The following is a 14,550-nucleotide window of genomic DNA, read 5'->3' on the forward strand; positions in this document are numbered from 1 at the left end:
TCTTAGAGGCCTCTCTCTCTCCTTGGTTCTAAGAGTTCTTGCAGTTTTGTCCTTTGCTTCTGTCTCTGCTTTCTTCAGCCTTCAATCCAGCTCCACTCTTCAGGTAATTCTGCTGAAATCCGTCCGAGAGCCTCTGTCTGTTGTGGCGCCAAAATGTGGTGATCTTCTTCTTTTAAAATAAGTAGAATAGTTCTCTCTGGGGGAGAAGGTAGGTTTCTCGGGGAGGTTTTCTTGGAGGCAGCCTTAGTATCAGTTCAGATCAATAATTACCCCAAATGCAGGAGCCCAGCCACCACAGAGAGCCTTCTCAAACTCCCGTTCAACTCTCGACTCGTAGCTTTTTCCTCCCAAAACTCTCCTTCTGCCACCAGCCAGCCAAGTGGAAAATTATTCCAATGAATCACTCTTCACTGGCTTATATATGATTCTTCTGAGAGAATGGGATTATGGGTTTTCTCCCATAGTGCTCTCTGGCCCTAAGAGCTTCAAGGGAGGTGTGAATTCGGATATCTCATACTAAACCCTGAAATTTCCCAAACGTGTGAACTCCAATGAGTAAAGGTGCAAACACAAGCATTGTATCAATTAGTTCTACTTAGTACCTTGTTTCAGGTTCTGGCCCAAAACATCTTCTTGTAAGATCAAATCAATAATCTATCAACTCTAATGAGTTAGCAGTTTGTAAAGATTCCAACACAAGTGGGTACGTAACTAGGATTTAAAGGGTGAGTGACATCATAAACAAATTAAAGAAGCAAGAAAAAATAACCTTTCAGATCTATAAAGAGGGAAGAATTTGTGTTGCAATAAGAGACAAGATCACAGATGGTAAAGCATACTATGGATAAAATTTAAAAGTTTTTGTGGAAACAAAGAGAAGCAAATATGGAGGGAAATCTCTGCAGCAAGTTTTTCTGATAAATAAGATATATAAGGAACTGATTTGAGTTTATGAGAATAAGTATGATTCTCCAATTGATAATCAAAGGACATGAATAGTTAGTTTCTAGAGGAAGAAATGAAAGCTAAAAATAGCCATCTGAAAAAAGTTCCCAATTGCTAATAATCATAATGGTGCTAATTAACAAAACCGGTTCCACTTCACATCTGTCAAATTGGTAATTAGGTAGAGCCCTTGGTCTAGCCATTCTGAAAACCAGTTTGGAACTGTGTCCAAAAAGGCACTCAACTGTACAGACCTTTTGACCTATGATACCAGTATTAGCCTAGCCCACAAAGAGATTTAAAAAAAAAAGAAAAGAAAAGGATCCACAAATATAAAAATAAGTACAACTACTACTCTCTTTATGGTAGCAAAGAATCGGAAACTGAAGAGATGCCCATCAATTTAAGAGTAAACAAGTTGTTCTATGTATGTGATGGAATACTCTTGTGCTATAAGAAATAATGAAGAGGATTATTTTGGAGAAATATTCTTAATCCACTAGCTGGTTCCACTTGTTTTGTTTTTCTTGTTTTCTCGGTGGAGATAAGGTGGGGGGTGGGGAGGAGGGGAAGAAAAAATTGGAGATAAGAAAAAATTTAATTTTAAAAAAGATCTCCAGTGACCAAGGTCTAGAATCTCAATCATCTAATAAACATGAAGTGTCTGCTCTGTGTCAGACACTATGCTAAGTACTGGGGATACAAATACAAACCAAAAAAAAGATTGTCCCTACCCTCAATGAACATAAAAATCTAATTGTGAAGGGGAAGTGCTGGGAAAGGTACTGGATGCTGGGACATAGTGAAGAAGCCAGAGAAGTTCCAAGGTAATACAGTCAAGTGAGAAAACTTTTAGTGTGTCTAGAATGTTCTGATCTAAGGCAAAGTTTTATCACTAGTTTAGTCTGAGTTTTGCAAGCTTCTGACCCACCCAGTTTGCATCTGGTGAGAGAGATTCAGACTTATCCATAACTGCTGCTTGTTTTACTATTAGAAGGTATTACTGATTGAGAGCAACAGAATACAGGTTTCTCCCTGCTTTGTTTCGGTGACATGAAGATGCTCATTTTTGTTCTTGCAAGCACACAGCCTCATCTCCATGACCATTCCTTTCCCTGGATATGCATTTAGTCTCAGATTGAAATTGCAGGAACAAATCACTTACCCTTAGGTTCAGTTCTTATCATTCCACATACTCCCCTCTGTGACAAAACTACCAATTGTATCCTTTTTCCCTCTTTCCTGAAGAGAAGACAAATGATGTGTACAAACTAAGTGGGATTTAGCAAGATGTAAGCAGTGACAGGACAAAGATACAAAGGATTTTTAAATGGAAGATAGATTTGAATCATTTCAATAAGAGATCAAGACTGGGGAGAGAAGAAAGTGTAGTCAAAGCAAAGGTGATGGACTAGGAAAATATGGAGGCCTTGAGGGATTGGAAATTTGGGGAGAAACAAATAATTAGGTTTAGGAGTAGTAAGACAGAAAGATGAAATAAGAGATTTGAAGTGCTTAGTTTAAAATTGTGGCATATGATTATGATGAAGTACTCTTATGAAGAAATAATGGTGGGGACAGAAAGGGAAGACCTATCTAAAGTGAAATAAAGTAAAATGAAAAGAATCTGGTGGTCAATGTGCACAGTAACTGCAATGTTGTAATAATGATCATCTATAAAAGACTTTGCTACTCTGATCATTACATTAGTTTGATCCAAGACAGTTCCAAAGGACTGGTGATGAAAAAATACTATCCACTTCTAGAGAGAGAACTAATGAACTCTGAATGCAAATTGAAATATAATTTTCTCACTTTATTTTCCTTGCTTTTTTTGAAATATGGCTAATATAGAGATATAATTTGCTTGATTTCACACATTTTATTGATATCATATTGCCTGCCTTCTCAGTGGACGTGAAAGAAGTTGGGAAGGAAGGAAATAATTTAGAATTAAAAATTGAAAAAGAAAAGAATTCTAAAAATAAGTTTAAAATTTAGAATTTTTTAAGTGCTTATTTCAATACCTCTTACTTAGTACTTAATAAATGTTTTGTTTTGTTTTGTTTTTAAAGAGAGATTATGGAAAGAAAGGAATTTCAGAGTTCTTGGTAATGGAAATGGAACATTTATTAGCAACAGCTGACCAAGGATATGGTCAGTTTTATGTGTAGCTGTGGTAGAATGATGGAATAAATCATGGAAGTTGAGTAACTTGATAAAATCTTAAGTTAGAGTGCATGAGGGAACATTAATATAAAAGTGAAAGTCTCCCGTAGTGTGAGATGGGAGTTAGGATAGAAAGGGAGATTGTGAACCAATTCACTGAGAACAAAGGAAAAATGTACTTTGTGTCAGGAGATAATAGCTATCAGATCTGGATTAGGTGATAAATCTGGATTGTATAAATCTTTGAAAAGATAGCTGAGTGGTAGCAGTAGAGACTACGTTTGGCACTGGTATTTCAGCTCCCCTCCAGGACAAATTTTTTGGGCGATAGGATAAGGGACACATGTGTGTGTGTGTGTGTGTGTGTGTGTGTGTGTGTGTGTGTGTGTGTGTGTATTTGTAGATTTAGATAGATGATAGATAGATTGATTGTTTGATTATAGAGGGTGGGAATTTTTTACCCCTTAAGGAATGAATTCAGGTAGAGTATGAATGGGGTGGAAGGAACTTGACTGTTGATGGAAGCTGAGTAAGATCTTTTAGAGGGCTGAGCCTTAAAGAGTCCTGCCTGGTACATAGGCCATGCAGTCTATCCAGAAATTGAGATAGTTTGATCCCTGGGACACCCCTGTTGCAACAGTCTAACTGTTGAACAGTTCACAGAATCATCTGTGAATTTTTACTCGTCACATAATATGTTGTTTAGCACTGACTAGGTTCTGGATGAGTAGGGGCCAAGACTTTTGTATGATGGGAAGTGTGGCTCTAAGATATCAAAGTTGTGTCAATTTTGGGCTCAAGTTTTATTTCATTATGCTATTCTTGGAGGTTCACATTTTAGTTTCCTTATTTTCCTTGAAGTGAATCCCAACCATCCTAACTGATCCTGGAATTCTAGTTTCTAGATCACCACCTAAGGGTGATCCAGGTTTAGGCTTCACATACTTAACTCAACCTGGACCAGACTGCATCCACCTTAAGCTGGTCTAATTTGGTGTCAGATACCTTACAACTTTCACCTCAGATGAAGTCAATCACTAGTAGTGTATTTAAAGTATGCCCCAATTGGTTTTACTAGAGACCAGAAGAGTGGAAGTGAAAGAGTCAGGGAGACAGAGTGAGTTTAGGTCACACTTCTGATACTTCCTATAACTGTGACCCTGGAACTCAGATAATTCATCTATTAAATGAAAGGTTGAATTGGATAACTTTTCCTTTCTAGGTTATGATCTATGAAACAGTTATTATCTTTTGACATTTTATTTTTTTTTCTGAAGGTACCAGAAAGCAGCCGAAGAAGCAAATACAGATAAAAAGAGAAATGTAAGTATTCAAAAATTCACATGTCTCACATAATAAGAGGAAGAGAACTTGTTTCACTGAGCTACAGCCAATCATCATGGCATTTGTCAGCTCCTTTGTTAACTGAGCTGCACAGTTGTGCCAAATGTTTAGATTTGTTGTTTCCTCAGGAAAACTTGACTCAGACATATTGAATCTCACTTTTCCAGTGAAATCTTGCTTTTGACCCACTTTTCTTTTTGGTGGGGTTCTCTGCAAGATAAAGTCAAGTGATATGCCTGCGATCAACAAGATGATGTGCTGGTTGTTCTCCAATTGGAACTCAATTTTTCTATTCTTGTCTTCTTTTCCTTTAATGGCAAAATATACATGTTCCTTCCCTTCCATGCATTTAATCTGTTAATATCTTTATAATTTCTATGATTCTGTGACTTAATTCTAAACTACTTAGAGGTTTGAAATATATTGAGAGAAATCATAATTGCTACTTGTAGGTGAAATGGAAATAGAGCTGAGATCTGAAATATCTATGGGATCAATGTTAAGGAACTAGCAAAGTGTAGGAAACAAAATCTATTTTATGCTGGATTGTTGCCTACTTGTAGTAAGTTGTTGAAATATATTGTTAAATATACTTAATATAATTTTTAATAGTTTAGAGGGGGAAAGTGTCATTAACTGACATTTTCTCTTGAAGTGGTCAGACATCATTTTAATACAACTTTTACCTGAACAAGAATCTCCTCTATGAAACAGTCTTTATGTTGGAGGCAGCTAGATAGCACAGCAGATGAAGACACATTCCTGGAATTAGGAAGAACTGAATTCAAATCCACCCTCAGACACTTGTTTGTTTTGCCCAAGAGGGCAAGTCACTTAGACTCTGTTTGATTCGATTTCTTCAAGTGTAAAATATTAAAAAAAAAAATAAAGTAACAACACTTACTTTCTAGGGTTGTGAGAAACAAATGAGAGAATAATTCTAAAGCTCTTAGTATGAGGTATATGCTAGATAAATGTTAGCTACTATTGTTATTTAGAACATCATTAGGGAAATGCTGTTTTAAAATAAAATTTCTTTTTTTATTTTACATTTTTTTAAAAATTTATTTTTGTAGTATATTTTTCCAATTACATGTTTAAAAAAAGATCTTCAACTTATATTTTTTTAAGATTTTAAGTTCCAAATTGTTTTTTCACCCTCCCTCCCTTACATCTCCCCTTTCCATGCTAAACAGGCAATCAGATATAGATTATATGTGTACATTCCCATTTTTCACATATTTCCTTATGAATCTTGTTAGGAAAGAAAAATAAGAACAAAAGGGGAAAACCGTGAGAAAGAATAAACCAAAACAAAAGAAAAAAAAGATAAAAATATTATGCTTCTATCTATATTCAGTCCCCATAATTCTTTCTCTGAATTCAGATGGCATTTTCCATCCAAAGTTTATTGGAATTGCCTTGGATCTTTGAATTGCTGAAAGGAGCTAAGTCTATTATAGTTGACCATCACACAATCTTGCTGTTGCTATATATAATGTTTTCTTGGTTCTGCTCATTTCACTAAGCATCAATTTATATGAGTCTTTTCAGATTTTTCTAAGAAATCATAATTTGTTATAGAACAATAGTATTCCATTACATTCATATACTTAAATTCAACCATGCCCAGTTGATGGGTATCCACTCATTTGCCAATTCTTTGCCATCACGGAAAGAGCTGTATCAAATACTTTTACATATGTGGGTCTTTTTCCCTTTTTAGGATATATACCCAGTTGTGGCAATGCTGGATCAAAAGGTTTTCAGTTTTGTAGCCCTTTGAGCATAGTTCCAAATTGCTCTCCAGAATAGCTGGATCAATTCACAATTCTACCCACAATGCCTTGGTGTCCCAGTAAAACAAAATTCCCTGACCCCTAATCCAGTTAGCTTGTTGAAGATTCATAAAATGCAAGAATCCACAGGTTTCTCTAAAAAGTTTATTGCCCTTAAGTGAAGGAATTCTATGATATAAAGAGAATATGAGCTGGTCACATTATAAGAGTGAGAGGTGACATGTGGACAACCAGAATACTCCACTGGCATATTCAGGATATAGGGAGAAGGTGAGGAAGGCCTTTTGGGAGGACAAAAGTCACACAAAAGATACAGACTGAATTTCAGTCTCCAACACCACAGGTCTGTTTGAGGATACCGTAATTATTTTGCTCCGATTCTTTGCATAGGCTGTGTTCATTTAGCTGAACACTTTTTAATATTTAAGTTCCTACTTTTGATTTGTATAAAAATAAAGCTGGGAATGACAGCAGACACATTCGATGAAAGCTTCTTAAACTGTGAGTAATATCCATGTGTGATTTATGAAATTATGGTTTATTATCAGTAAATGTTTGACTTGTATGCCTATTTTTTCTCTATGTACCACAGTTGCATAAAAATAAAAATTGCAAAAAGAGTGGAAAAAGTTTAAGAAGCACTGCATTCAATAACAGTAAAATAGCCTGGAACATTGGGCTGAATCTAAAAAGATGAAACTCATTAAGAATAAGTGTAAAGTCCTGTTTTTGAATACAAAAGATCAGCTTCACAAATATGTCTCGAGCAGGTGTGGTAAAACAGCAGCTATTCTGAAAAGGTCCTGGAGGTTTTAGTGGACTGCAAGCTCATTATGGATCAGAAATGTGCTTTGGGAATCAAAAAAGGTAATGCAGTCTGGTACTCCATTTAGAGGGGCTTAGCTTCCAGAGGAACATAGTTTCCAGGAATGAGAGAGAGTATACCATAGTTTAAGCTGGAGAGCATCCAATGGAAGACAACCCAGGTTTGTGAAGGGTCTTGAGGACAAGTCATGAGAACTGCAAGTGTTTACTCTGGAGAGCAGACTCAGAGCAGGCTGCCACAATAGGCAGCAACAGGAACAATAGATAAAAATTACAAAAAAACCAATTTAGGCTCCATATTAGAAAAAACTTCCTAACAATTAGAATTGTCCAAATGTACAGTAGATTGCTTCTAAACAGGAGCTTTTCCTTCAAGCAGAAGCTGGATGAATATTTATGGGATAGCCTTTTGTGGTAGGGATTCTTTTTGTATGTGAAATGGATTAGATGGCCATTGGAATCCCTTCAATTTCTGGGATTCATAGGCTCACAGATATAAAGCTGGAAGGGAAATTAGAGGTGACTGAATCTAATTGCTCATTTATAGGGAAGGAAACTGAAGTACAGAGAGGTTAACTAATTTGTTTATGGTCACAGAGATATGAGGCAATGAAGCCCAAGTTTAAACTTAGGATGTCTGACTCCAAATCCGGCATTCTTTTGGATATGAAGTCTGTAAATAATGATTTAACTGAGTGAACTCTGCAATATTGAATTCTGTGATGAATGAAAGTTCACATTAGGGTTAGGTGAATAGTCAGGGTTTAAATTAAAATATACATAAATAAATAAAATGGAGTCAAGGTTGTTATGCTTATCAACTTTACCGCTAAAATGAAGCTAGGACAGATAGCTGATACTCTGAGTGATTAAAAATTCTCCAAAAGCCTTTTTTTTAGGCTAGAATGTTAGGCCATATCTTTGTAATTTGATAGGATTTTCATGATGGTTCAAAAGAACAACTGTACAAACACTAGACAGCAGAGTTGAAGCTAGACATTAGCTTGTATGAAAAGAGCTGGAGATTTTAGTGAATCACAAAGTTAATACAAGTCAATAGTGGATATATATATGCCTAGCAGACAAGATACACATCTCAAGATAAACAAAAGTCCAAAATGAGAGACATAATTGTCCTGTTTATTCTTTATAGTTATATAGTTATAATTATAGGTTAACTATAACTATAGTTATAGTTATCAGTTAAAATTAAAAAAAAAATCCTTAAATACTTCCAGTGTGACCTACATTGGAAGTATTTAAGGATTTTTAAAAAATTATTTAATAAAGATGTAGGTAGATAAACTGAAACACATCTAGTAGAAAGTAGAGAAGTAATCAGATTCTGCGGACTGGAGACTAGGCCATAATTTGAGGAAATTAGGTATGTTTTGCTTAAAGAAGAGAGGACTTAGTGGGGCCAGAATAACTTTCTTCAAGTTTTATGAATGACTATCACATGGAAGAAGAACTATACTTGTTCTGTTTGGCCTCTTAAGGCAGAAGGAGGCACATTAGGTATAATTCACAAAGAAGCAGATTTTTTTACTGGATTTAAAGAAAACCTTCCTAATAGAGCAGTGGAATAGATGGTCTAAAGAGATACCAAGTAGTTCTTCCACTTGTAGATCAAAGGTTTGAATGTAGGATTCTACTTGTTCAGTAATATTAGGGAATTCCTGTTTCATTATGGATTAGATTAGATGATCCCTCAGATCTCCAAGTCTGAGATTCAAAGATACATGGTAGAATGTGATAGGGGCAAAGGAAAGATCCAGATTAAGTACTCTAGGAAAATTTTTGAAAGAACTTACTTTCAATTAAGAACATTGGGAAAGTCTTCATCAAAAAAATAGCTCCTGAGTTGGACCTTGAAGATTTCCACAGATTGGGATAAAAAAGTAAGTTATAGATATGGAAGATAGCGAATGGGATGTAAAAGATTGAAAGAATATAGGATGAAATAGGGAAATAACTTGTGATCCACTTGTTTAGAAGATGGGGTGTGTATAGTAGAGTAGGGTGAATTAACACTTAGAAGGTTGGTTGGAACAAAGTTCAGCTTTGTGAACATTAATAATAATTATAATGATAGCAACAATAATAATAGTGCAACAGCAGTTGACAATCTTGTAAGAGCAGTAGGTTTAGATTTGCAAAATGTTTTACATATATATTATCTTAATTTAGATTAAGAAGTTTGTATTTTTTCTATAGACTGCAGGAAACCATTGAAAGTTTTTGATTAACATAATAACTTGTCAGACCTGTACATTAAGCAGATTATGTTGCTAGGTTCTATGGAAAGTTGAATTGGATAAGGGTGTGATAGGGACATCAGAAGAATATTTTCCAGGAAAAAAGTGAAGAGAACCGCTGCTAGAGTATGATATTGTCATAAAAGATGAATGGGAACAGAAATGAGAGAACATAAAAGTAGAATGACAACAGCCACAGAATTTACATAGGGCTTTAAGGTTTGCAAAATGTGTTGCATAATGATCTTATTTGATCCTCACAACAACCCTGTGAGATGAAGGTGCTATTATGAATAGATTTTGCACTTAATTGGGTAGGGAGATGGGACTGAGGGAAAGAAAAAAATCAAAAATCAGCCTGGGGGATTGATGATGTCAAGCAGGATAGGAGGGAAGGTGTCCAATTTTGGACAGTTTGAACTTTTAAGTGTTCTTGGCAGATCAAGGTAAAGCATATTCTAGAGATATAGGACTAGTGCTCAGAAAAAAGCTGGATATATGGATTTGGGGATTTTCTTTATAAAAGTGACAAGTGAAGCCTGAGAATAGATGAGATAAACAAGGGGGAGAAATTAGAAAAATTATAATAATTTATACAAACACATAAAAATTATTTCTAAAATGTTTTAGCTCACTAATACTATATGGAATGAGCTGTGTGCTTTCAGCTGCCCTCTGTTCCTTAAAAACCTTATTTTAAACTCTTACTAATTTAGTCATAATGCTTAAGATTTTCAGTATTTGGATATTGTTCCTTTCCCCTTAATTCTGAGAATGAAAATCTCTGTCTCCAAGGTAACCACCATTAGATCTGACTTTTCTTTCTTCCCATTTTGTCCTTATAAGTCTCTCCTGTTTTATCACTTCCTGCTTTAGTCTCTGACTTTCTTTCTCTTTTCCCCTCCCACCCCTGGGCTTTCTCCATGTGGCACAGTTGTAACTGTTCACAGCTGTCTGAGACAGCAGTGAACAAGGAGTAGCTCAGAGTTTTAGCTTTCATTTTCACAAAGATTGTGTTTGATGCTTCAGCAGGTCAGGTTGTAAATAATAATAATTTCATTTTCTTCTAGAACACTGAGAACTTTCCCCAGCATTTTAGAAAGGGAACTCTCAGCATATTAAAGAAGAAGTGGGAGAATCCAGAGCTGAGAACGGAACCTCAGACAGAATCTCTACGGAATAGCAGTGCTGAGGTGAAATCGAAGGTCGACCATCTCTGTGTTCCACTGGAAAATAACATTTCTTCAGTAGCTGAAACTACTCAAGCAGAAGGGATTGATACCAGATCTAGACTTCAGTCCCCTTCAGAAGCTCTTATCCAAGCTCAGTTTCCCAACAATCACAGTGAAGAGTTTAAAATCCATTCACTAGAGACTGGCAAAATGGAAAACTGCCTGAGAGAATCCAAGCAAGAAATAGGAAAATCTGAAGCCAATGAGAATCCGGATGCTACAGGCAAAATAGAGAAATATAACGTCCCACTCAACAGACTTAAAATGATGTTTGAGAAAGGTGATACAGCTCAGACAAAGGTAAGGACGGGTAGATTACAAATTTAAACAAGTAAGTGCATCAAGAAAATCAGTTGGTTAAGTATACAAGATCTTTTACAATTGATACCTTTTCAGCTTCAAAAGTAGGGAATTAATTGTGGGTTTCAGTTTCAACTTAATTTCACAATTGGTCATAATGTGATTTTTTTTTTTTTAAAGAATAAATTCAGTCTGAATTTCAGGCTAATCCACAGAAATGGGATAAGATGTAAAATAAGCTGAAAATTGTGTCTTGTGTTTTTCTGTTTAATTTTTCTTTCTGCACCTTTGTCATTTTAAGCCTTAATGATAAAATAATGGTTAAGATTCTACTTTGACACAGCTACAGTTGAAGTGTAAAGTTTTAACATTATGACTAAGGAGTGGTTGTCTTTCCAGCTGAATCTCTTCTTTTAAACTTCCTCTTTTGTGCTCTCAACAAATGTTTTCTATCAGCTAAAATCCTTTCCCGGGGGGGGGGGGGAATTAGTGAAGATGGTAAGCCTAGCCTTTGCCTTCGCTAGTTTTGACTTGCAAATACATAGGGCTTGCATTTTCCTACAACTGCTAATGAAATTTGATCCTACATGTGGATTGCAGAGTAGGTCCCTAGAGGGAATTAACAAGAAAATGAGTTGCATATGCCAGTGACTTATAATACAGTCTAGGGGCCTCAGAGTTGGTAGATTTTTCCAGTTTTCTCATAGTTTCCTACATATTTGGTTGTTTCAATGGAGTGGTTTGTTACAACATTCATTTTGATTAAATAAACAGATTTGATGGTAAGCCATTACTCTACATACCATCTAGATAGGAAGTTGGATTGAACGAAGCTAACTATTTAGCCTGAAGATCTATTTACAAACTGGTTTTTTTTGTTTTTTGTTTTTTGAGAAAATCCCTTGCTACTTGAGTTAAAAAGGAGCAGTGGGTCCTTTTCTTAAGATCTGGAGAACTAAATAGGGTGTGAACAAACAGCTCTTCTTGAAGCTTTGAAAGAACAGTGTTCCTTTAGTTTTTTCCCTTTAAAAGTTCTTGATTAAGTTAGATTTGGGGAAATAAATATGAGAAAAAAAGAGTTTTAAAAGAAAAATGTGCTCAAATTTTAATTCAGATTAGTTTTCTCCATTGAATAAAAATTGGCTTTCTGTTTATCTTAGCCATTGCTAAATCATTAATATTGTCATGCAACAATATTGATTTTTTTTTAAATAAAATGAAGTCTGTATTGCCAAAGGCTTTTTTTCCTATTTAAATTTTGTTCCCATCCAGTTTCATACTTTAGGCCTGCCAGATCCCCCTTTCTTCTTCACAGGCTAATTTATCAAGAGAAAAAGGAATTTTAGAAGAGAAAAATTTTAAAAATCTAAATTGGGGGTAAAAGGCTTTGTTGTAAATCAAAGCACCATTGTAAGTTGCCACCTCACAGACCCTATTAGGGGTAGAAGAGTTGATGTCATGTCGGCTTATACAATGCAGATACAGTGTCCTGGATAATGTTGAAAATGATCTAAGGTAGAAAATGACTAGGATAAGTAATACAAAGTGCTAACACATGCAATAATCTTAAGAGAAGCTTTATTTTTTCTTCTTTGTATTTTTTCTCCCAAGTTGTTGACCTCCAGGAGATGGTGGACCAGAGCAAGCCTATCTGTAGTCAGAGTAGAGCTTTGGCATACATTTAATAACAGCCTACCCAGACAGCAGATGGTGTTAGATAATCTGGTGATGTAGAAGTGTTTGAGAAGTGCTGAAATTTGATTGCCACCTTTTTATACTTTATCCACTCATTGTTATAAAGAGTGTGATAGTTAATAAATTGCTTAGGAACTTCAGATAATAATGCACTTGGTCTAATTAGGTTTTACAGCTGTTTAAATAATTACAGTTTTTTGTTGAAACCATTCTGAGCTGTTCTAAATAGTCTTGACTCTTTAGTAACCCAGAGATAAATTAAACTGTACTACAGAACTGTATATAGTATCTAGTTATCTATGTGTCATTGATTCAGCTTTAACCTTTCTAAGACTCTAAGCAGAAAATTTCTCCTGGTTATATAAAAAAGCAATGAAAGCTGTTATTCTTCAATCAAAATTAGTGAACCTAACAAGTACTTGAGTACAAATTACCGGGAATATAACAACATTAGTTGTTCTTCACCTGAATGTTAGCCTATCTTAGTTATCCTTGGTTGGGGATTCTTTCTACTCCCAATCAATGGGATATATAATGGAAATATATAGATAATCCAAATTCTATCAACATTTTATCAGAATTACTAAATGATCTAATCTTATATACTCTCTAGTGGAAGTGTTATTAAATTTTGTACTGAATATAAAACAACAAGAAGTGATACCTTAATAGGTGCAATTCCTTTTCAGTTAATTTTAACTTTTATGTTCACAGTTAAATGCTGTACTTCAATCACTTATCTTACCAAGTATATGTTAATGACTATGTGTGTGTGATAGAGTGATCAAAACAGTATAATAATCATTACTAGAAAATATTGCAAATGGTATGTTCTGTTGACAGTGCTAGTAAAGTCCTTTTATTTAAAAAAAATTAGATTCTGAAAAAATATAAAACCTCTGGGATTTTTTCCATCTCTGAGGTTCTTTATTTTTATTTTATACACACACACACACACAGAGAGAGAGAGAGAGAGAGAGAGAGAGAGAGAGAGAGAGAGAGAGAGAGAGAAAGAGAAAGAGAGAAGAGTAGAGTGATATTGATTTCTCAACTTCAATAACCAGACCATTTCTGTTTAACCTTGTGGGCTAAATTTACTGATTTATTCTCTTAAATATCTTAAAATATGTGATAGTAAAGAACTCTGCTGAACAGAAGTCCAAACTGGTGGCTGAAGAGTTGATAGGTTCTCCAAAATTTTTAATTTTATATCACTTCTGGTTTTTATGGGGGGAGGGGTTGCATGTATTATGTTCTTTCTTAAAATATTTTATTTTTTTATCTGTCAAGTTCTGAGTCTTTCCCTAGATACTGACTCATTTGTCTTCAGGATAAGAAAATAAAAAACAGTTGGATAGGTCAGTGGATAGAATGGTAAGTCTGGAGTTAGAAAGATCTAAGTTCAAAATTGGACTCTGATAACTAATAACTAGGTAACCTTGGCAAGGCACTTACCTTTGCGTGGAAGGCAATTAGGTGGCTTGGTGGACAGAATGCTGGGCTTAGAGTTGGAAAGACTTGGGTTAAAATATGCCTCAAATATTTATTAATTGTATGATCCTAATCAAATAACTTAGCCTCTGTTTCCTTTAATTCACTATCTTTGCCAAGAAAACCCTATGAACCATATAGCATACAGAGTCATGAAGAATTGGACACAACTGAGCAAGAAGATAGATGGCCAGATAAATCAATAGATAAAGATGCTTAGGAAACGTTTACTGACTATCAGCGTACCAGACGCTGGAAAAGACAGTGCCTGTACTCAAGGAGCTCACAGTCCAATGGAGGAGGCAATATGTGCAAATAAAGTGCATACAAGAAAAATGGGGAAGAAGCAACAAGAAGGCATTAGAATTATGAGAGGTTGGGAAAGGCTTCCTTTAGAAGATAGGATTTACAGCTGGGATTTAAAGGAAGATAGAGATGAGAAGGGAGAATATTTCAACCATGAGGGACAGTGAAGGAAAATACCTAGAGTCA

At 35.2% G+C, this 14,550-nt stretch overlaps 1 protein-coding gene across 4 annotated transcripts in view; it reads left to right on the top strand.

Annotated features, from left to right (window-relative positions):
- Positions 1 to 14,550, top strand: part of LIMA1 (LIM domain and actin binding 1) — a 113,366-nt gene that overhangs the window by 58,309 nt on the left and 40,507 nt on the right. For all 4 annotated transcript variants that reach the window (XM_051963041.1, XM_051963038.1, XM_051963040.1 and 1 more), the window contains exons 3-4: positions 4,392 to 4,437; positions 10,411 to 10,872. In XM_051963041.1, coding sequence (XP_051819001.1) covers positions 4,392 to 4,437; positions 10,411 to 10,872 — 508 coding nt within the window. The remainder of the gene's footprint in view (positions 1 to 4,391; positions 4,438 to 10,410; positions 10,873 to 14,550) is intronic.

This window comes from Antechinus flavipes, chromosome 5 (genome assembly GCF_016432865.1).
Source record: "Antechinus flavipes isolate AdamAnt ecotype Samford, QLD, Australia chromosome 5, AdamAnt_v2, whole genome shotgun sequence".
NCBI classification, from domain to species: domain Eukaryota; kingdom Metazoa; phylum Chordata; class Mammalia; order Dasyuromorphia; family Dasyuridae; genus Antechinus; species Antechinus flavipes.